Below are 23,341 nucleotides of genomic sequence, written 5' to 3'. Positions count from 1 at the left end.
TATAAGAACTGCTCTCACTGGCAGCTATGTAAATATGAACAGTTGCAAAGAATTGCTTAGTGATACCAGAGATAGGACAAAGTCCATGACAATTGGAATCAGACAACCGCCTTGAGCAATTTTAAGCCAGTTCTAACTTTGGCACCCCCTACGAGGCTGCTTTCTGATCTCTAACTGACTGACTGGACCACCTCAGACAAGTAAAGTTAGCTGTTGATTTTCAAAACAAGATATGAAGGGACATGAAGTCTGCACAAACTGCTCTGCTGAGACAAGAAATCCAGACTCAAGAGAAAGAGTGAAAGGATGATCTCATGGACAGAGCAATATGCTCTGAGAACTGGGTCTGTCAGTTCCATGTTGGCTTTTCCCTGCCAAATCTTCCACACTACCCTGGCAATGAGAGGAAGTGGAGAAAAAGCATTTTTTCATAAAAGGCCCCTTTCCCCCATATATAAGAGAAAGGTGTCTATAACCACACTGTGGATTTCTGCTCAATCTAATGCAGAACCTGAGACACACATCTCTACAACCTAGGATTCAGGAAGGCCAATCACAATAAAGACTGAGCAGATCAGATTGGTGAAAGCCTGTCTTCTCCTCTGTGCTGAACAACCTCTAACCTAAAGACCTTAGGAAAATGCTTTTTCCAGCTCCATTCAGGGTGACTGGATCCTAAGATTTATAAAGACATTTAGCTTATGTTGTCATTCTTTAATGATAACCCAGAGGACAACTTTGAAGTCCAGTGATGCGATATCAGGCTTTGACACTGAGGTAGGCTTAATAAACTACACTTCCAGTGCCTTTTTAGGGGAAGATAACAGGTTCATGAGCTTCCTGATCCCCTTGTAAAGGCAAGTTCTAAAGAAAAGTCTGTTGGGCCCCTTTTCTGAAAAGACTTACAGATGTACTGCCTTAGACAGAGTCCTTCTCTAAACTTAGCAGATACTTACTGTGCTCATCAGAAGCTGGGAATTTTGTGGTACAATCCAGATTTCATTATTTGTTAACAGGGTGGAGCTCAAGACAATCAAAAACCAGGGGGGAAATTCCCAATGAAACCAACAAAAAAAATTAAGATGCTCAACACCATAGACTATCAGGGTTGGAAGGGACCTCAGGAGGTCATCTAGTCCAACCCCCTGCTCAAAGCAGGACCAATCCCCAGACAGATTTTTGCCCCAGATCCCTAAATGGCTCCCTCAAGGATTGAACTAACGACCCTGGGTTTAGCAGGCCAATGCTCAAACCACTGAGCTATCCCTCCCCCCCAAAAGTTAATTTTTTTTATAAGGAGATATTCTATCTCCTAGAACTGGAAGGGAGCCTGAAAGGTCATCAAGTCCAGTCCCCTGCCTTCACTAGCAGGACCAAGTACTGATTTTGTCCCAGATCCCTAAGTGGCCCCCCTCAAGAATTGAACTCACAACCCTGGGTTTAGCAGGCCAATACTCAAACCACTGAGCTATCCCTCCCCTGTCAATAATTTTAATAAACAGAAGTCAGCAAAAGGATTGATTCATGATCACTGGTTGGTAGAGAGTGAACTGAAACACCCTTACAGGGAGCGAACAATATATACCTCAGTATATGGAGCCTGATGGACATGTGCACATGTCCAATTGCCAAGTACTGCTTTAATATGGGTCCTTTAGTATGTGCCTAGGAAAACCACTTCTCAGTGTGGCTGTGTAGAGGCAGTGTCAAAGGCAGATGTTTAAATTTAATCTTGCTATATAAAAACAGAAAAATCTGTATATTTTTTCTGAAATAATTTCTCATGAAATAAGTAGAATTCAATAATAAGTAGAACTTACAGATAAGAATCCATTCTTACCTGTAAATTTTATTAAGTGAGCTCCAATATTTGTGATTAACCACTTATTTAACAAAGAAAAGGGCAAAGCTTCAGTTATTTTTCTATTTTAAAGAAAAAAAAGTCAGGTCATTGACTAAATAACCTTGTTTATTATAAGGCTCACTGAGAATTTTGAGCCAGACATACACATTACTCTTAAAAGAATAAAGAAATGTTATGGTGCTGCTGTTTTTTAAATGTATTTTGCAAATATCATACAGATTATATAACCATTTACCACTGTACCCAATACTGCTTTTACAATAGCTAAAAGACTTAATAATACTGATCTTATAATTAGTAAAATTTTGTAATGACAATTTGCATTAAAAAAAAAATTAACAAAAAAAACAGTTACTCACCCCTTTCGTAACTGTTGTTCTTCGAGATGTGTTGCTCATATCTATTGCAGTTAGGTGTGTGTGCGCGCCGTGTGCACGGCTGTTGGAAACTTCCCTAGCAGCTACCCGTCGGGCCGGCTGTGGAGCCTCCTGGAGTGGTGCCGATATGGTGCTCTATATATCACCCTGACAGCCCAAGAAGTTCCTTCTTGCCGGCAACACCGACAGAGGGGCAGGTGGAATAGATATGAGCAACACATCTTGAAGAAAAAACAGTTACTCACCTTTGTAACTGTTGTTCTTCGAGATGTGTTGCTCATATCCATTCCAATTAGGTGTGTGCGCGCCACGTACACGATTGTCGGAGAATTTTTATCCTAGCAACACCCAGTGGGTCGGCTGTGGAGCCCCCTGGTGTGGCGTCTTTATGGCGCTGGATATATACCCCAGCCGACCCAGCGCCCCCTCAGCTCCTTCTTGCCGGCTACTTTGACAGTGGGGAAGGAGGCCGGGTTTGGAATGGATATGAGCAACACATCTCGAAAAACAACAGTTACAAAGGTGAGTAACTGTTTTTTCTTCTTCGAGTGCTTGCTCATATCGATTCCAATTAGGTGACTACCAAGCCTTACCTAGGCGGTGGGGTCAGAGGGAGACATCGCTGAGTGCAGAACCGCTGAGCCAAATGCAGCATCGTCTCTAGACTGCTATACCAACGCGTAGTGAGCGGCAAAGGTATGAATGGATGACCAAACTGCCGCTCTACAGATCTCATGGATTGGAACCTGGGCCAGGAAAGCGGTCAAGGAGGCTTGAGCCCTCGTGGAGTGGGCGGTGAGGCATGGTGTCGCGACACCGGCCAAGTCGTAGCAAGCACGAATGCGGGATATGATCCAAGAGGAGATACTTTGCGAGGAGACCGGTAGGCCTTTCATCTGGTCAGCCACTGCAACGAAGAGTTGAGTCATCTTCCTAAACGACTTCATATGCTCGATATAGAATGTGAGGGCCCTGCGCACGTCCAGAGAGTGCATACGTTGATCTTGCCGCGTAGTGTGCAGCTTTGGGTGGAAGACCGGGAGGAAGATATCCTGGTTCACATGAAAAGCTGATACCACCTTGGGGAGAAAGGCAGAGTGGGGGTGAAGCTGCACCTTGTCTTTATGGAAGACTGTATATGGAGGTTCCGACATGACGGCTCTAATTTCAGAAACATGCCTTGCTGAAGTGATGGCTACAAAGAAGGCTGTCTTCCAAGATAGGTAACGGAGTGAGCAGGTAGCCATTGGCTCAAACGGGGGCCCCGTGAGCCTGGATAGAACCAGGTTAAGGTCCCACGCCGAGACCGGTTGACGCAGTTGTGGGTATAAGCAATCTAAGCCCTTTAGGAATCTGATGACCATCGGGTTAGAGAAGACCGAGGAAGCACGTTCTCCTGGATGGAACGCTGAGATAGCTGCCAGGTGCACCCTGACAGATGATATCGCCAGGCCCTGCTGCTTTAGGGATAGGAGATAGTCCAGTATGAGTGGTATTGACGCCTGCAAGGGGAGGCGTGGCACGCTGCTCACACCAACAGGAGAAGCACTTCCATTTGGCTAAGTAGGTTGCCCATGTGGAGGGTTTCCTGCTGCCTAACAGAACCTGCTGCACGGATTGTGAGCAGAGTAACTCCGCCCGAGTTAACCATGCAGCATCCACGCTGTAAGGTGGAGCGACTGCAGGTCGGGGTGACAGAGTCGTCTGTGGTCCTGGGTGATCGGAGGCTCTACCGACAACTCCAGGAGTGTGGTGTACCAATGCTGCCTTGGCCATGCTGGAGCGACCAGAATCATGCCTGCCTTGTCCCTGCGCAGCTTGAGCAGGACCCTGTGAACCAGCGGGAATGGAGGGAAGGCATAGAACAGCTGGTCTTTCCACGGCAGTAGGAAAGCATCCGACAGGGAGCCCTGAGATCGCCCTTGGAGAGAACAGAACACTTGACACTTCTGATTGATGTGCGAGGCGAATAGGTCGATCTGGGGAAATCCCCACCTCCGGAAGATGGAGTGGATGATATCTGGACGAATCGACCACTCGTGAGTTTGGAATGACCTGCTGAGACGGTCTGTCAGCGTTTTCTGTACTCCTGGGAGAAACGACGCCATCAGATGTATCGAGTGGTCTATGTAAAACTCCCACAGGAGAATGGCCTCCTGGCATAGGTGGGATGACCGGGCTCCCCCTTGCTTGTTGATGTAGAACATGGCTGTGGTGTTTGTCTGTGAGGACTGCCACACAATGGCCATGTAGGAGACTGCGAAACGCCTGACATGCTAGGCGTACTGCCATCAGTTCTTGTACATTGATGTACAGAGTTAGTTCGGACGTGGTCCAAAGGCCCTGCGTCTGGTGTTCCCCGATATGGGCGCCCCCACCCAAAGATGATGCGTCGGTGACAAGGGATAAGGAAGGTTGTGGGGCGTGAAATGGTACCCCTTCGCACACCGACGTGTGGCTCAGCCACCAGCTGAGAGAGGACAAGACGGATTCCGGAACCGTGACCACCATGTCCAGGCTGTCCCGACCCGGACGATACACCATTGATACCCAGGCCTGAAGCGGGTGGAGCCAAAGCCTGGCATGCCTGGTTACGTAAGTGTACGACGCCATGTGCCCCAGAAGGCCGAAGCAAGTCCTTACCATGGAAGTCGGGAAGCTTTGGAGGCTGCGGATGATGTTTGCCATAGTCTGAAAATGAGTAATCGGCAGGAGAGCACGGGCAAGTCTGGAGTCTAAGACTGCCCAGATAAACTCTATTCTCTGGGTTGGTTCCAGAGTTGACTTCTCTCTGTTGAGTAAGATGCCCAGCTTGCGGAAGGGGTGCAGGGTGAGTTGGACATGGGATTGCACTTCTTCCCTGGTGTGGCCCCAAATGAGCCAGTCATCGAGATACGGGAACACCTGTATTCGTTGTCGACGAAGATAGGCTGCCACAACAGCCATACATTTGGTGAACACTCTCGGAGCCGTGGACAGTCCGAAGGGAAGGACGGCAAATTGATAATGTTCGTGGTTTACCACAAAGCGAAGGAAGCGCCTGTGTGGAGGGTAAATCGCTATGTGAAAATACGCGTCCTTCATGTCAAGGGCGGCATACCAGTCTCCAGGATCCAGGGAAAGGATATGGTCCCCAATGAGACCATGCGGAAAAAATGGTTACTCACCTTTTTGTAACTGTTTTTCTTCGACATGTGTTGTTCATATCCATTCCAAGCAGGTGTGTGCATGCCAGCCGGAAGATTTTACTATAGCAGTGTCCGTAGGTTCGGCTTCGGTGCCCCCTGGAGTGGCGCCTTCATGGCGCTGTATACAGGGGCCAGCCGACCCTCCACCCCCTCAGTTCCTTCTTGCTGACACTCTGACAGAGGGGCAGGAGGGTGGGTATTGGAATGGACATGAACAACACATCTCGAAGAACAACAGTTACAAAAAGGTGAGTGACCGTTTTTTCTTCTTCGAGTGACTGTTCATGTCCATTCCAAGCAGGTGACTCACAAGCCTGAACCTAGGTAGTGGGGTCAGAGGTCACTGCAGACTGGAGTACTGCGCAGCCAAAGGCTGCATCATCTCTGGCCTGGTGCGTGATGGCATAGTGTGCCGTAAAAGTGTGGATTGAGGACCACGTGGCCGCTCTACCCAAATTGAGGTCCCACGCAGGGACAGTGTGGGAACAACCTGTCAAGGCCCTTGAGGAAGCGACCAACGAGTGGGTCCGCAAACACTGAGGTATCCCCCGCTCCAGCGTGGATCGCCGAGATTGTAGCAAGGTGTACTCAAACCGAAGAGAGGGAGAGTCCCAGGTGTCTCAGATGTAGCAAATAGTCCAATATGAGAGGGACCGGGGCGAGCAAGGGAGCCTGACCCCGTTGTGTGGCCCAGAGGGAGAAGCGCTTCCACTTGGCCAAGTACGTGGTCCTTGTTGAAGGCTTCCTGCTACCAAGAAGGACCTGCCTGACTTGATGAGAGCATTACATCTCCACTGGGTTTAGCCATGGAGCATCCAGGCTGTGAGGTGGAGCGACTCCAGGTTCGGGTGATGCAGGCAACCCCGATCCTGTGTGATCAAGTCCGGGAATAGGGGCAACCTGAGGGGTACCCGTGTAGACATATGTAGGAGCGACATGTACCAGTGCTGGCGCGGCCACGCCGGCGCTATCAGGATGACACGAGTGTGATCTCTACGGGCCTTGAGGATTACTCTGTGAACCATAGAAATCGGGGGAAAGGCGTAAAATAGCCTGTCTGCCCAATAGAGGAGGAAGGCATCCGTTAGAGACCCCGGACTGCGTCCCATGAGGGAGCAGAATTGGCGACACTTCCTGTTCTCTCTGGAGGCAAACAAGTCCACTTGGGGATGACGCCAGAGCCGGAAAATTGAGAGCACTATATCCCAGCGGATAGACCACTCGTGACCTTGGAACGAGCGGCTGAGGGCGTCTGCAAGCCCGTTCTGCGTCCCCAGGAGGTAGGATGCTGTCAGGTGAATTACGTTTTGTATGCAAAAGTCCCATAATGCGAGGGCTTCCCGGCACAGGGGAGAGGAGCGAGCACCACCCTGTTTGTTGATATAGAACATCATTGGAGTGTTATCCGTGAGGACAGAAACGCACCTGCCCGTCAGCTGGGATTTGAAGGCTATGCACGCGAGGCGCACCGCTCGTAATTCCCTGACATTGATGTGTAACGAAAGGTCTTCCCTTGACCAAAGGCCTTGGGTCCTGAGGTCGCCCAGATGTGCACCCCATCCCACATCCGATGCGTCTGTTACCAGGGATAGGGAGGGCTCGGGGCCGAGGAAAGGCACTCCCGCGCAGACCTCCCGCGGGTCGAGCCACCATTAGAGGGAGTCCAACACTGGCCGAGGTAGCGTCATCACTGATTCTAGGGAGTCCCTGACCAGCCGATACACCCGCCAACCAGAACTGGAGCGGACGCAGTCTGAGTCTGGCGTGGCTCACCACATAGGTACATGCCGCCATGTGCCCTACCAACTTGAGGCAATTTCTTGTTGTGGTAGTCGGGTAACGTTGGAGGCCGAGAATAATGTTGGACATAGTCTGGAACCTGGCCTCTGGGAGGTATGCTCTGGCGTGTGTCGAGTCCAGAACTGCCCCTATAAATTCGATTCTTTGGGTTGGAGAAAGTGTGGACTTGGCCTCGTTCAGCAAGAGGCAGAGCTCAAGGAAGGTATGCCTGATGAAGACCACCTGAGCCTCCACCTGTGCCTTGGCATGGCCCTTGATGAGCCAATCGTCCAGGTAGGGAAACATCTGAATACCCTGCTTGCGCAGGAAGGCTGCCACGACTGCCATGCACTTTGTGAAGACCCTTGGGGCTGCTGACAGTCCAAAAGGAAGAACCGTAAACTGTAGATGGGCATTGCCCACGACAAATCTGAGGTAACGCCTGTGCTGAGGGATTATTGCAATGTGAAAGTATGCATCCTTTAAGTCGAGGGCGGCATACCAGTCTCCTGGATCCATGGAAGGTATGATGGAAGACAGGGAGACCATGCGGAACTTGAGCTTCTTTACAAACTTGTTGAGATGCCACAAGTCCAAAATAGGTCTGAGGCCCCCTTTCGCTTTCGGTATTAGGAAATAGCGGGAATAGAAGCCCCTGCCCCTGAGCTCCTGAGAAACCTCCTCTACTGCCCCTGCTGCAAGGAGGGACTGTACTTCCTGAATTAGAAGTTGCTCGTGAGAGGGGTCCCTGAAGAGGGACGGGGAGGGGGGCTGGTGGGGCGGGAGGGAGGAGAACTGGATAGAATATCCCCTCTCTACCGTGCAAAGCACCCAATTGTCCGATGTGATCCGGGCCCACGCACGATAGAAGGGGGACAGACGTGACGAAAAGGTAAGGTTAGTACAATCCAGAGTTCTGACCGGTAGGTTGTCCTCGACCGGGCCATCAAAATGGTGGTCTAGGCCCCTGTGGAGGCCTTGGTTGGGCAGATGACTGACCAGAGGGCTGCTGCTGTTGCCTCCTTCTGCCAGTCCTTGCCCTTCTGCGCAATGCATCCATGCGATTTTGAGGCTGGTACGGCCGTGGGGCCTGTGGAGGCCTGAACTGCCTACGCTGAGTGACTGGGGTGTGTGGGCTTAGTGAGCGAAGGGTAGCCAGTGAATCCTTTAGGCTATGTAGCCTCTTATCAGTCTTCTCCGAGAAGAGCATGGGCCCCTCGAAGGGGATGTCTTGGATTGTCTGTTGGACCTCATGTGGCAGGCCTGAAACTTGAAGCCAGGCTCCCCGCCTCATGACCAGACCAGTCGCCAGAGTGCGTGAGGCTGAATCGGCCACATCCAAGGCTGCCTGGAGGGAAGCTCGGGTAATCAATTTTCCCTCTTCGACCAGGGCTGAAACCTCGGTTCGCGATTCCTGGGGAAGGAGTTCCACGAACCTAGACAAAGCCGAACACGTGTTGTGTCCATACCGGCTCACTATGGCCTGCTGATTGGCTATGCGCAACTGCAGACCCCCTGTCGAATACACCTTTCGCCCTAACAGGACCAACTTCTTGGCCTCTCTATTTTTTTGGCGTAGCTCCCTGGAACCCTTAGCGCTCCCTCTGGTTGGCCGCATCTACTACTAGAGAGTCCGGGGGAGGGTGTGCATAAAGATGTTCATAGACCTTGGATGGAACAAAATATCGCCTCTCAGTCCTTTTAGCCGTGGGGGCCAATGAGGCTGGCGTCTGCCACAAGGTGCGGGTTGTGTCCGCAATGGTCTTTATGAGAGGCAGGGCTACCCTGGATGGGCCCGCGGGGTCAGGATGTCCACCACTGGATCAGTATCCACCTCAATCTCCTCTGTTTGGATCAAGAGGCTCTGAGCTGCTCGCGTAATCAGCTGTTGGAGGATCCTATTGTCCTCCAGAGCCAGTGCCGCTGACGTTCCCGCCACTGCATCATCCGGCGAGAAAGAGGAGGAGATCCCCTGAAGAGGGCCTTCTTCTATACCCTCCACCTCTACCAAGGCCTGCGGCACACGGTACGCAGGCTGCGCAGCCGGTTCGGGTTCAGGATGCGACACCGCGGCTGGTACCGGGGTCGACACCGAGCGACGAGGAGTGCTGGGCGGTGCCTGTGGCGTTGGGAGCATGGTCCCCGTCGGTGCAGGTGCCTGACTAGGCGGTGCCGTGTCCCGTTGTGGCACACTCCTGTCAGACAGCGGTGCCGGTTGTGGGGGCATTAGCGGCGGGGCCACCCATGTCAAGGAGACCGATGCAGCCCGTGAACGGGTTCCATATGCCTGACCCACTGACTGGTGGTAGGCCCATGGCGTCAAGAATGGCCACTGGGGGGGTGGTTGCCATTGTTGCTGCCACTGCAGCGGGTAGGGCTGGGCACTCGCATGTGAGGACGATCGTCTGCTCCTCGATCTATTGGAGTGGTATGAGTCCGCCTCCGAGTCAGTGGTCTCCGAGTATGAGGACATAGGAGGGGCGGTACCCACTGTCACCGGGGACCGATGCCGCCGGACTGGAGAAAGTTCCCTCTGCGCTGGTGCCACTGGGGTGGTGCGGTATGGGGAGCGTGGCGATACAATCTTGGGGCAAACTGGCAATGCTAACTGGGGTCGAGCGGAATCCGGAGGTTCTCTCCACCAGTGCGGCGACACTGGGACCGGGAGGCTCAAGAGGTCTGAGGCAGCCTCGAACGCCTCTGGCGTCGATGGGAGGCACACTTCCTCTATAATGTCCGGGGATCTAGGCCTGTCCGGACTCAACCGTACCCTCTCCGGGGCGGGAGTCAACGGGATAGCAAAATGGGTCTGCGGTGCAGCCAGTCCCGCAGCACTCGTGGACGGCGCCGGCCCCTTAGGGTCCTGGTGGGGGGAATGTTCCCTCACCGGCCTCTTCTTTTTAACCGGCACTGGCGATGGTGAATGATGTCTCAAAGAGGCCGATTTCTTGTGTGCTGACTCTCTCCGGTGCCGGGTTTTGGAGGCTTTGACCTCACGACTTATCGCCGGTGCCGGGGCACTGCGCACCGAGGATGAAGTGCTGCGTGCCGGATCGGCAGGCCCAGGGTCCGATTGTGGCCGCAGGGCCGCTTCCATTAGGAGGACTTTAAGTCTCTGCTCTCTATCTTTGAGAGTCCTGGGGCGAAATGCCCTGCAGATACTGCACCTCTTTGGTGGCTTTCCCCCAGGCACCTTAAGCACGAAGAGTGCAGGTCACTCTTCGGCATGAATTTCCCGCAGTCCCTGCAGAGTCTGAACCCTGGGGACCCGGGCATGTCCCAGTGGGGCGACGAAAACGTTGGGGAACCCCCCCCCAACATCTATCTAAACTAACACTAAACTAACAAACTGACTAACTATTTACAACTAAGACGAAACACTGCCATGAATGCTGAAGAGCAAGTGAAGTACCAGCTAGCCGTCACCGGTGGTAAGAAGGAACTGAAGGGGTGAGGGTCGGCTGGCCCCTATATACAGTGCCATGAAGGCGCCACTCCAGGGGGCACCGAAGCCAACCCTACGGATGCTGCTACAGTAAAATCTTCCAGCTGGCGTGCACGCGGCGCACACACACCTGCTTGGAATGGACATGAACAATCACTCAAAGAAGAACTTCAACTTTACCATGAATTTGTTGAGTCCGCGCAGATCTAATATGGGTCGAAGCCCCCCTTTTGCTTTGGGGGTTAGGAAGTAGCGGGAGTAGAACCCCCTGCCCCTTAGTTCCGATGGAACCTCCTCGATCGCTCCCATGGACAGGAGCGTAAAGACCTCCTGTATAAGGAGTTGCTCGTGAGAAGGGTCCCTGAAAAGGGACGGGGAGGGAGGATGGGAGGGGGGGCAAAAAGAAAATTGGAGAGAGTATCCCCTTTCCACCATGCAAAGAACCCATCGGTCTGAAGTTATACGGGACCACGCATGGTGGACATGGGAGAGACAATCTCGAAATGGAGGGAAAGGATCCTGGGTGGTGACTAATATGTCGTCCTAGGGCGCACCTTCAAAAATTTTGCCTGGGCCCTGACGATGGTTTAGGAGGGCCTTGGTTCTGACCGGATTGGTGGCCGGTGGATCTCCTTCTACCACCTCGTCCATGTCTTCTGTAAAAGTCTTGCCTTGGACAAGAGGGAGGGTAGAACCTTTGAGGCTGTGGTCTAAAGGGCCTGCACTGGGTAACTGGGACATGCATCTCCAGGGAGCGCATGATAGTTCTGGAGTCTTTTAGGCTCTGTAACCGAGAGTCCGTTTTGTCCAAGAACAGGCCCTGCCCATCAAATGGTAGATCCTGCAGGGTCTGTTGCAGTTCTGGCGGTAAGCCAGACACCTGAAGCCAGGAGATGCGTCGTATAGCTATGCCCGACGCCAGAGTCCTAGCAGCAGAGTCCGCTACATCAAGAGAGGCCTGTAAGGAGGTCCTAGCCACCTTTTTGCCCTCTTCCACTAAAGCCCCGAACTCATCCCTGGACTCCGTGGAATCAACTCCTTAAATTTACCCATGGAATTACATGAGTTATAATCATAGCAGCTCAAGAGCGCCTGTTGGTTTGCGGCTCTGAGCTGTAGGCCCCCCACTGAGTAAATTTTGTGTCCAAACAAATCGAAGTGCTTGGCATCTTTAAATTTGGGCGCTGTGGCCTGTTGACCATGTCGTTCCCTTGCGTTCACTGAGGACACCACCAGTGAACACGGCTGAGGGTGAGTATACAGGTATTCATACTCCTCCGAGGGAACAAAGTATTTCCTCTCCACCCCTCTGGCAGTAGGTGGGATAGAGGCAGGGATCTGCCATACTGTCTTGGCGTTAGCCTGAATGGTGCGGATGATGGGCAACGCTACCCGGGATGGGGAGTCAACTGAAAGGATGCTCACCACTGGGTCCTCTAACTCCACTATCTCCTCTGCTTGGAGGTCCATGTTACGTGCCACCCTACGTAAAAGGTCTTAGACCTACGTGCTCACCATCGGGGGGAGACCCAAGGTCGTTGTCCCTGCCACCGCCTCATCTGGAGAAGATGAGGAAGATGCTACCAGGGCTAATGGATCCTGTGGCGGGTCCAATTGCGAGGGGTCCTGATGTTCAGGATCAATTATACCGGGGTCTGGGGCCTGCGTAGGAGTGGGCACAGGCACCTCCATACCCCCTGAGGGGGGACGACTGATGGTGGCCTCCGGTACTCGGGGCTCTGAATGTGCTGAGTGGGAGGCTGCAGGTGGAACCCCTTGGGCTTGGTGGTATGCCCATGGGGTCCAGAAAGACCACTGTGCAGGCTCCTGGCTAGGGTCTTTGGCCTCATCCTGCCAGTGACCCAGGTTGTCCGCTGCTTGGCCCGGTGCGGGATAGGCTAAGCGGGAGGCGCCGTCCGACTGGGAAGAGCATGAGGCGGATCGTGAGGGCCAGGGCGGTGCGGAGCGTGCGTGCATTGACTCCGCTGGGAACGGTGCCGGTCCACAGGAAAGCGGTCTCTACGTGGTGCCAGGGAGCAGTACCGGGATCAAGAAAGGTGCCGATGGTCATGCCGGTACTGAGATCCAGACCTGGATCGCGATGAAGACTGTCTGCGGGAGCGGCACCGGGAGCTAACTAACTATTGTTGTATATAAAGTAAACAAGGATTTAAAAATGTTTAAGAAGCTTCATTTAAAATTAAATCAAAATGCAGGTGGCCAGGACCCGGCCAGTGTGAGTGCCACTGAAAATCAGCACACGTGCCGCCTTTGGCACGCGTGCCATAGGTTGCCTACCCCTGCTCTACACTTCTCTCTCTAGGCTGCACCCTGGTGTACTTTTTTCCTTTTTTTTAACTACAATTTTCTTATAGTCTCTAACAGAAAAAACACTTTTCTCTTACATAAATCTGACAGCATTCTTCAATTAATCTTTTGCTTTGCCGGTCTTTATACTCAAAGATCATTGAACAAGGATTTTGTTGCTTAGATTATTTCACCGGTTCTCAAACTGTGATTTGTGGAGCACCTGCTGATGATCCACACAGAGTTGGTCTGTCATATAGTGCTGGCTCACCTCCTTGTTTATTTGCATTAAGAGATAGCTTAAGATACATTAACTACCTTTCCATGTAAGCAATTACTATAGCTGCCCCAGGTATGGAGGATGCAAGCATGAATGGGTAGGGATGTGCTCCATGCAATGACAATTAGAAAAGAAGATGGTTCATGAGGCCATCCCTGCTAAGATATAGTTCAAATTATAAAAGTGTTTGAGAAATCTTCAATTGTCTACTTTACATTTGTAAAGTAGCATTATCATTTATTACCAAAAATGCTTGATGCTGTACATGACACAAATAAGGATGGTTCATACCCAGAGAAGCTTACAATCAAAGGCACGGATTCTGCACTGTGATCCATGTGGGTGAGTTTCTGTGCCTGCCTGGAGCCCCACTGACTTCAGAGAGGCTCTATACAGGCACAATATCTCATATAAGTGGATCACAATGTACGTTTGGTCAAAGACAAACTGGATGAGATGCGACAGGAGACAGTACTATAGAAATACTAAATACTGAAAATCTTGAAATATTGAGTATTTTGAAATTGTCTTCATAAATAATTTTACCATATTTTCGATATCTAAAGTTCTTAAAATACAGGAATTTGCCTAATCAACTCCTACCTTCGATCGGCCTCTGATGTCAGCATCCATTGCCCACTTGTTAAATTTTCATAGATTCCAAGGCCAGAGAGAACCACTGTGATTATCTAGTTTGGCCTCCTGTATAACACAGGTCGTAACACTTCCTCAAAATAATTCCTAGAGAATATCATTTAGAAAAACATCCAATCTTGATTTGAAACTTGCCAGTGATAGCGAATCCACCACAATCCTTGGTAAGTTGTTTAAATGGCTAATTATTGTCACTTTATGCCTTATTTTCAGTCTGAATTTGTCTAGCTTCAACTTCCAGCCATTGGATCATGTTACATCTTTCGCTGCTAGATTGAAAAGCTTACTATTAAATATTTGTTCCCCATGTAGATACTTCCAGATTGTAATCAAGTTACCCCTTAACTTTCTCTTTTATTAAGTTAAACAGATTGAGCTCTGAGTCTATCACTATAGGGCATGTTTTCTAATCCTTTAATCGTTCGTATGGTCTTCTCTGAACACACTCCAGTTTATCAACATCCTTCTTAAACTGTGGGCACCAAAACTAGACACAATATCCCAGCAGCGGTTGCACCATTGCCAAATATAAAAGTAAAATAACATATATTCTTACTCGAGATTCTCCTGTTTATGCATCCCAAGATCACATTAGCTCTTTTGACCACAGTGTCACACAGGGAGCTCATGTTCAGCTGATTACCCTCCACAACCCCCAAATCTTTTACAGAGTCACTGCTTCCCAAGATAGAGTCCCCCATCCTGTAAATATGGCCTATATTCTTTGTTCCTAGATGTATACATTTACATTTAGCTCTATCAAAACACATATAGTTTGCTAGCACCCAGTTAATCAAGCGATCCAGATCACTCTGAATCGGTGACTCGTCCTCTTCATTAATTACCCCTCCCCCAATTGCAAACTTTATCAGTGATTATTTTGTTTTCGTCCAGGTCATTGATAAATATGTTAAATAGCAAAGGGACAAGAGTTGATTCCTGCTGGTCCACACTGGAAATACACCTGCTCAATGACGATTCCCCATTTACAATTACATTTTGAGACCTGTCAGCCAGTTTTTAATCCATTTGTGTGTGCCACGTTAAAAAACTAGAATGAACAAAACTAATCAAAATATTGGGCGGTACCAAGTCAATTTTCAAACAACCTCCTTTGTGTTTTCTCCCTTCATGCTTGGAAGAAAGGCTCCATGACATCTACAAAACTCACTCATTATTCTCCCTCAATTCCCTCCTTAAAATTCTCCTTTGCTGAGGTGCATACAAAGGATAAGGATAAGGCTGCTGGTGTGCTGAGGCCACAGCCTATCACACTGACCAGAAATGTTTCTCGTACTTACTTGTTGGTCTGTCTATATCCACTAAAAATTTCCTTTTATTTAGATTGTAAGCTCTTTTGAGGCAGGGAATGTCTTTTTGTTCTGTGTGTACAGTGCCCAGCAGAGTAGGATCCTGGTTCTTGACTGAGACTCCTAGGCTCTTTGATAATACAAGTATTATCAGGAGGGGAGGGACAGCTCAGTGGTTTGAGCATTGGCCTGCTAAACCCAGGGTTGTGAGTTCAATCCTTGAGGGGGGCCACTTAGGGATCTGGGGCAAAAACAGTACTTGGTCCTGCTAGTGAAGGCAGGGGGCTAGACTTGATTGATGACCTTTCAAGGTCCCTTCCAGTTCTAGGAGATGGGATATCTCCATTAATTTAATTTTTAAAAAAGTAATAAAAAATAAACTTATTTTCATCCTCCATATTCCAACCCCTTTTCTAAATGCTAGAAATGAAACGGAGTTCAGTAGAAAGGATCAAGTCAAGGGGGTCCAGGATTAAATCTGTTCTCACATTTTCCTCCAAATCCACCAGTGGTAGCTATGCTCTGGACAAATGAATTTATACTACCAGTCAGAACTCTTGAATTGACAACAGTCTAAGTAAAAATATCAAAAGTGTCAAATTTAATTCAAACTATCAATACATCAAAATACCTTAGCAAGTGATCTTACAATAGGGTTCTCCATAATTCCTTTGAGGAAAATAAGGTCTATTTCTTCAGCTCCTGTTGATGTGGGCAGATCAGTAAGATTATCCAAAACTTGCTGCATTGCTGCTGATAAAAAGAAAAAGTAATGATAAAAATATTCTGGACAAAGCCTTTAAAAGCTGAAATACAACTAAAACCCAATATTCATAAGACATCTCAGATGTTTAGAGACTACTGATGTAGTGACTGCCCCAGTGGAATTACTGTAGATATTTTATATAGCACATTGGAGTGAGTGTGGGGCAGCCAACATTCCATTTGCATTTACAAAGAAAGGGGCTTAGACAGAAAATAAGATTTTTTTTTTTTTTGAGATCCACCTAGAGTTTTACCTACGCAATTGCTTTGAAGCTGGGTGCAGCACATTTTTTCCAACATTTGCTAGTGTTTAAAGGTGTCAAGAAATACATAAATGAGTATATGCTATACATTATATCCTGGGAGACAAACCTGCACATATTATTATTAAATGTAACGTGTATTAATGACTGCTTTCCTTCTATTTCTCATTTCTTTGCACTTTCAAAAAGTGTTTTCAGCCCTCATGTGCACATGTCCACACATACTGCAGGTACACTTGTGTACAGTTGAACAATTCTGATATTTGCATGTACACATGGGCTTGCAAATGTTCCACACACAAAAAAAATTTAAATAATAATTATAAGCTACTGTACTGCAGTAGTCCACAGGCCGCAAAAAAGTCAGAAAACTACACACATACCCTTTCCTCCCACCCAGGAATGCGTTCCTAATCTGCATTACTTCTTCATGGCTTTCCACAATAGCTTTCATTATGTAACAACAACTTTACAGAATGGATGGTATTTAAAACACCTACATTCTGATATCTATCCTGCCTAGAAAAAACCATTTCATGAAAATATTTACTGGCCACTCTTTATTAAGCAGAACGTTTTAACACAATTAAATGCTATCCTGAAGTACAATAGCTTGTGTCAATCAACAGGTTTGTGAACCATTTTTAATATTTAAAAAAAGTCTTCTATAACCATATTTTGCAATAAACACCCCCCCCCCATTTACTTTAAGAAAATGAATTCTCCTTGAAAGGATGAGTAGGAGGGAAATGACAGTTACATTATGCTTTCATAGATTCTGACAGCAATATATTATTTCCAATCTTTAGCTGATAGACAAAAGCTGTTGGCAACCACATTGAGAGGTTCATGCTGAATACTGTATCTAAGTCAGCAAAACAAAAATGACTAAAAGCAACCAAATCAAACTCTACATAGCCCATATGTTTTTAAAAGCCCCTGTTCAAGTTGGCAAGCAATGTTAGGCTTGGTCTACACTACCCCCCCCCAATTCGAACTAAGATACGCAACTTCAGCTACGTGAATAACGTAGCTGAAGTCGAAGTACCTTAGTTCGAACTTACCTTGGTCCACACGCGGCAGGCAGGCTCCCCCGTCGACTCCGCGGTACTCCTCTCGCCGAGCTGGAGTACCGCAGTCGACGGCAAGCACTTCCGGGTTCGACTTATCGCGTCCAGACTAGACGCGATAAGTCGAACCCAGAACTTCGATTTCCAGCCGTCGAACTAGCTGGTAAGTGTAGCCAAGGCCTCACATTCACATTTCCTGACTTCCAAATTCTCTAACTACACAACTGTAACATTCTCTTAATGCTGGTTTTCTGGTATAAAATAAATACCTTTGCACAAGTATACAAGTGCTTCTATCTAGCATTTTTATTGGTGTAATATGTGTCATACAGGGTTGGGATCACAAATGTTAAATCACAGTAATATGCTTTCTTTGCTTTACAAAGAAATTGTGCAGAGCTCACCAGATTCCACAAAATTACACATCTTTAACAATGCCATTTCATAGTTAACAAACTTCCTAAAATTAAGAACTTATTCCACAAAGTTCTAACAAATTATGTGTTTTACAAACAGAAGCAACCATTACATATGGACAACAGCACTAGTTACTTATTATTGATACTATGCATCAGCTTCCTCCTTTTCTCTCTCTTTAAAGTCCCTCATATGGGTGATCTAACAATTTTTTAAATGCCAGGGAGCTCTTTAGGCTGACAATCTGTATCCTTTTCCACATTTATTGGGCATACTTTGTCTTTGTAGATTGTAAATTCTTTGGGGCAGGGACTGTTCTTCTTAAATGACTGAAGCACCATGTGTACCACAGCACTGTATAAAAAATAAACTACCATCACATCCCCCCTCTCCAGGTCAGATTAAGTCCTGAAAGCAGCATTGTGAAACTCTACACCGTGGGGGAACACCCTGTAACCCCCATATTCATCATTTGTATATAATTGTGATATTGCATATAAAAGCACGCCATGTATGGTATCATGGGAAAGATTATGATCTGCTGAAACCCACTGTTCCATATAAATATGTATATCATTAATGCATATGAAGTTATGAGAATTGCATTGTATGGTTGTCATTAAAATATGCTTTGAGCATCCAGACACTAGCTCCCCAAAGACAATAAGAAGGGGTGCAACCAGCGCCCAGGTGGGTGCTGAACAAACATCATCAGCCATTGTCCAGCAAGAGACAATTCAATGACTCGCTTGCAGAAGGCCACACCAGGGGAATTGCTCAACCTTGCCTGATGACTCAGCAATGCCCACCAGACATGCTTAGACATATGTTCTCCAAGCACATGGTCTAAGGGTATAAAACACAACATGATGGCCCCATGCTTCGTCCTTTCTCTTCTCCCCACCTATGCAGAAAGCAACAAGAATGCCAGAGCTGAAGAGACTGGTCCCCAGACTAAGAGGGAAAAGCCTGAGTATTAAAGACTGTTACCAACCTGAAATATCCAGTGAAATGAGAAGAACTGCTTAATCTAGATCAGGGGTTGGCAACCTTCGGCATGCAGCCCATCAGGGTAATCCGGTGGTAAGCTACAAGATTTTTTGTTTATCTTGACCATCCACAGGCACGGCCCCCTGTAGCTCCCGGAGGCCGCGGTTTGCCGTTCTCGGCCAATGGGAGCTGAAGGAAGCAATGGGCCGCAGGGACATGCTGGCCGCCACTTCCCACATCTCCCATTGCCCGGGAACCACAAACCACAGCCACTGGGAGCTGTAGGGGGCCATACCTGCAGATGGTCAACGTAAACAAAATGTCTCGTAGCCCACCAGCAGATTACCCTGATGGGCCACATGCCAAAGGTTGCCAATCCCTGACTTAGATGTTGCCCACTCTAGTAGGGTTGAGAGTTTAGACTGCATGCTTATATTTTCTTTTCTTTTTTGGGGGTAACCACTCTTTTTGCCTATCACTTATAATCACTTAAAATCTATCTTTTGTAATCAATACACTTGTTTTACTATTTATCTTTACCAGCGAGTTTGTCTGAAGTGTTTGGCAAATCTGCTCAGGTCACAAAGGCTGGTGCATTTCCACTTTCCATTGATGAAGTTATGAACCAATTAATAAATTTGCATTGCTCAAGAAAGAGTCTTGAACAGTGCAAGACGGTATATTCCTAAGGTACAAGGCTGGGAGCTGGTGGGATTTGGCTGGTACCTTTCTCTGTGTGATTCATGAGTGACTGGGGCATTCATGCACTCTAGCTGGGTGTGGGGCTCCACATGCAGTTGTACTGAGTGATAACTGCACCTGGAGGGTTTGCTGCTTGCCACCAGTAAGGCATTGTGAGAGACAACTCAGAATAGTGAGCAGAGGGGACACAATGGTCCCATAGTCCCAGGTTGCACCCCAGGGATCCTGTCACAAGCAGATACACTAGAAATCTGCTAGGCACCTCATTAAAACTACAGTGGTATAGTTCCATTAATTCTTTAATAAATTAACTAATATAGCATGTAGCTGAAGTGCTAAATACGTGACGCATCAAGAAAATGAGAACGCTCTTAGGTAATACATAAGACAGATGTTCCTGTTTAAATATTATTTTCTGACTTTTCTTTCACTTCAGACATCTATCCCTCAGAGCTGAATCAATCGCTGTGCCACTAACCTCAAATGTTTCTGGAGCAAGAACTCCTGACATAAGGGGGACTTCCAAAAGAAACTACTAGAGATGAGATGAATGCAGGGGATTAGGTGCCCAGAAACTGAAAGTCCTGATGTGCTCACATCTTTCTTGCTTCCATGAAGGAGAAGGGTATTTACTATATGAAGGCTTATTCATTTTGGAAGACTAATCTGGACACCATATTCAGTTTCTTGTGATCTCCTCTGCTGCGCTAGTAGACCTGAAGTAGCCCTGCTTCTCAGCCTCAATCGATTTTTAAATTTGATACAATGCCAGTATTGGCTATGCTAAGCTGGCTTTAGCATGGAAAAATGGAGTTTACTTACCGTATAGTTACTGGAGTTCAAGATGCACGGTCCCTATGAGTGCACGTGTTCCATGTGCCTGAGACCAGAAGACTTTTCCATAGCAGTGTGTTGGTCCACACTTGCACCCTATGCTTCCTCATGCTCTGAACTGAAGACATAAGTGGAAGTGAGGACCTGCTGCCTCACGATTTCCTACTCTACTGCGACTCAAGTAAGGATCTGAGCAGAGGGGAAGGAGGGCAGGTAATACCCATCGGGACCACACATCTCAAAATAACTCCAGTTACTATAGAAATAAGTAACCTTCACTTCTTCAAGCGCTGGTCCATATTGGTATACACTGTGGGTGACTCCCAAACAGTACTCATGATAGAGAAGTATGTAAGAAGAATGCTGCAGATCACGGGATCGTTGAACCAAAGGAGGCATCCACAGATGAAGCTTGGAAAAAAGCATAATGCCCGGTAAAGGTATGAAGGGAGCCTTAAGCTGCTGCTCTACGGATGTCCAAGAGGGGAACTAACTCCCTGCAGTTTGTGCTCTAGTTGAATATGCCCAGATACCGTAAGGGGGAGGAGCTTCCATAAGCTCTTAGTAGCGGAGAATACACCCTGAAATCTATTTTGAGAGCCTTTGAGAAGAAACTGCTTCTCCTTTCATTCTCTCAGTAATGGAAATAAATAGCCTTGGAGACTTTCTAAAGGGTTTTGCCCTTTGCTAGTTGGAGGCTAAAGCTCTGCCAACAACCACAGAGTGCAGCTTCCTGTCATTCCTATTACTGTTAGGCTTTGAGTGGAAGCCTGGCAAGTGAGCAGTATGATTCATGTGAAATTCAGAAGGGACCTTTGGGATGAACTTGGGATGTGATTTCAATACTTTATGCCTGTGGAACACCATGTGGAGAGGGTCCACCATGAGGGCCCCAAGCTTATCCACTTTCATAGCCAACATGATCACCATTAGGAAGGCCACTTTCATAGACGGGGCAAAAGAGAGCAGGTGGCCAAAGGTTCAAATGATGCAGACACATCATGGACTGATTTCTACCCTACATTTTTGCAATCTGTCTCTGTGTGTGACTCTTTTTATAATGCAAAGGCATCTCATCTCAAACACCTGTAGGCACTGACCCTGCCACCCCTTTACTGCCCATGTTTCTCTACTGCAGAGCATTGCAGCGGCACCATCCTTCTATACAGTTGAACTTTCAGTCACAGTGACATGCTTGTCATAAACAAGATGCTATTCCACACTTTGCCAACACTCCCCAGTCTGGACCATATCATGTTTAAGCTTACTATCTTCTGGAACCCAGCCACCAAAGTACTTGAACTGGACAGTCTGGTTTTGTTATACTCTATTAATCTCTTAAATGCTCTGCCATCCAAAAATCAGGCGGCCAGATGGAGAGAGGCTGGATTTGGATGGACGGCTCTGTCCTCGTTCTGAGACAGCAGATTTAGAAACACTTATAGGTTATGCATGGGTGAGAGGCCATCTGCAGGACGGTGGCAGAACAAAATTATCTCAGCAACCAACGTGCTATCAGGATTATTTTTGCCGTTTCCTACTTGACCTTCCTGTAGGCACAGACTAATAGGGGAATGGGAGGGAAGGCCTACATTGGCGGCTCCAACCAGTGTCCCGGAAAGGCATCCTTCATAGCAGCTCATGAGCAGTAAGTTGGGCACTTCTAGTTTGCTTGAAGAAGTCCCAGAATGGGAAACCCCACTACCAGAAGTTGTTCTGCACCACTGAAGAGTGGAGTTCCCACTCACAATCCTGGTAGATATGCCTGTTTACACTATCTTCTAGCATTCATTACTCTGGTCAGTGCACTGCCGACAGGGATCTGATACACCAGTTCCAAAGCTTGATTTCATCCATGCAGAGTGAGGGAGACCTCACTCCTCCCTGCTTATATAAAAGACTGTAGTAGTCACGCTGTCAGACATAACTTAGACATGTGTGGAGCAGATGAAGGGTGGCAATCTTTTGCAAGCTTTGTGCATTCCCTGAAGCGGGAGAAGATTGATGTACAGTTTGGTTTTGTGTGGAGTGCAGGAGCCCTGAGCCATATGACTGCCTACATGCACTCCTCAGCACAGTAAGGAGGCATCTGTAATGAATGTATGTGTGTGTTATGGGGGAACAAAGGGAACCCCTACACAGTCTCTTTGTTTTCCCACCAGGTGAGGGACGAGAGGACACTCAGATGAAACAAAACTTGTTTGTCCAGGGTGCATCTGCTTGGAGCATAGGCCATCCACAACCAGACTCTTACAAATGATGTCACATAGCTGCATGCAGCCAAATAGCCTAGAAGGACCAGACAGGGCTAGATTGTCATTTGTGAGGGTGAGTCAGAGTTGGGCGACGCGGTCCTTCATCACACAAAATCTGAAACAGTAAGTATGCCATGACCAAAATTGAGTTCAGATTCACTCTAATAAATTCCATAACTTTTGTTGGTGCTAAAGTGGACATTTTTGGATTTACCTACATCCCAAAGAGTGAAAGAAATTTAGTAAGGAGAGGATCACTATCCATTCCTCCTGATACGAGTGTCCTGTGAGCAGCCAATTGTTAAGGTAAGGAAATACCAGGCTGCCTCAGCAATGAAGATATACTGCTATCCCGGAGAGCACCTTTGTAAAAAAAAAAAAAAAACTCTTGATGCCATCAAGAAGAGGGAGAACTCCGCTTGAAAGTGCTCTTGGTCCACTATACTGCGCAGGAATCTCTTGTATGCTGGATGAAAGTGCTATGTGAAAATAGGCACCCTTCAAATCAGTCACCTTCACTTGGGAAAGGGATTATTGAAGCCAGTGTGGTTATCCTGAATATTTAGTGGTGTATGAAGACATTCAAGCTTCCTAAAGTCCAGCCTCACTTCTTTTAGGGGATGAGGAAATATCTTAAGTAAAACCACTTGCCCTTGTGCTGAAGTGGCACAGGCTCTATTGCCCCCTAGTGGAATTAGGGAGTCCACCTCCTGTTGAAGAGACCTCTCGTAAGGGGGGGTCCCTGAGGAGGGACAGGGGTGCCGGAGTAGGAGGAGCAGACAGGAATTCTATGGTGTAGCCAGTCGAGATGATGTTTAGGACTCATTTGTGCAACACAATA

General features: G+C 47.9%; 1 protein-coding gene across 3 annotated transcripts in view; it reads right to left on the bottom strand.

The window, feature by feature from the left end:
• Positions 1–23,341, bottom strand: part of MPP6 (membrane palmitoylated protein 6) — a 134,506-nt gene that overhangs the window by 49,696 nt on the left and 61,469 nt on the right. The window contains exon 2 of one of the 3 annotated variants that reach the window (XM_034760648.1): positions 15,836–15,957. In XM_034760648.1, coding sequence (XP_034616539.1) covers positions 15,836–15,952 — 117 coding nt within the window. In that variant the 5' untranslated portion in view covers positions 15,953–15,957. The remainder of the gene's footprint in view (positions 1–15,835; positions 15,958–23,341) is intronic. The other 2 variants (XM_034760646.1, XM_034760649.1) reach the window with 2 other exon arrangements.

The sequence above is a fragment of the Trachemys scripta genome, chromosome 2, assembly GCF_013100865.1.
Source record: "Trachemys scripta elegans isolate TJP31775 chromosome 2, CAS_Tse_1.0, whole genome shotgun sequence".
Classification (NCBI taxonomy): Eukaryota; Metazoa; Chordata; order Testudines; family Emydidae; genus Trachemys; species Trachemys scripta.
The sequence above is the reverse complement of the archived record's forward strand: the minus strand, read 5'-3'. Positions and strand labels throughout refer to the sequence as shown.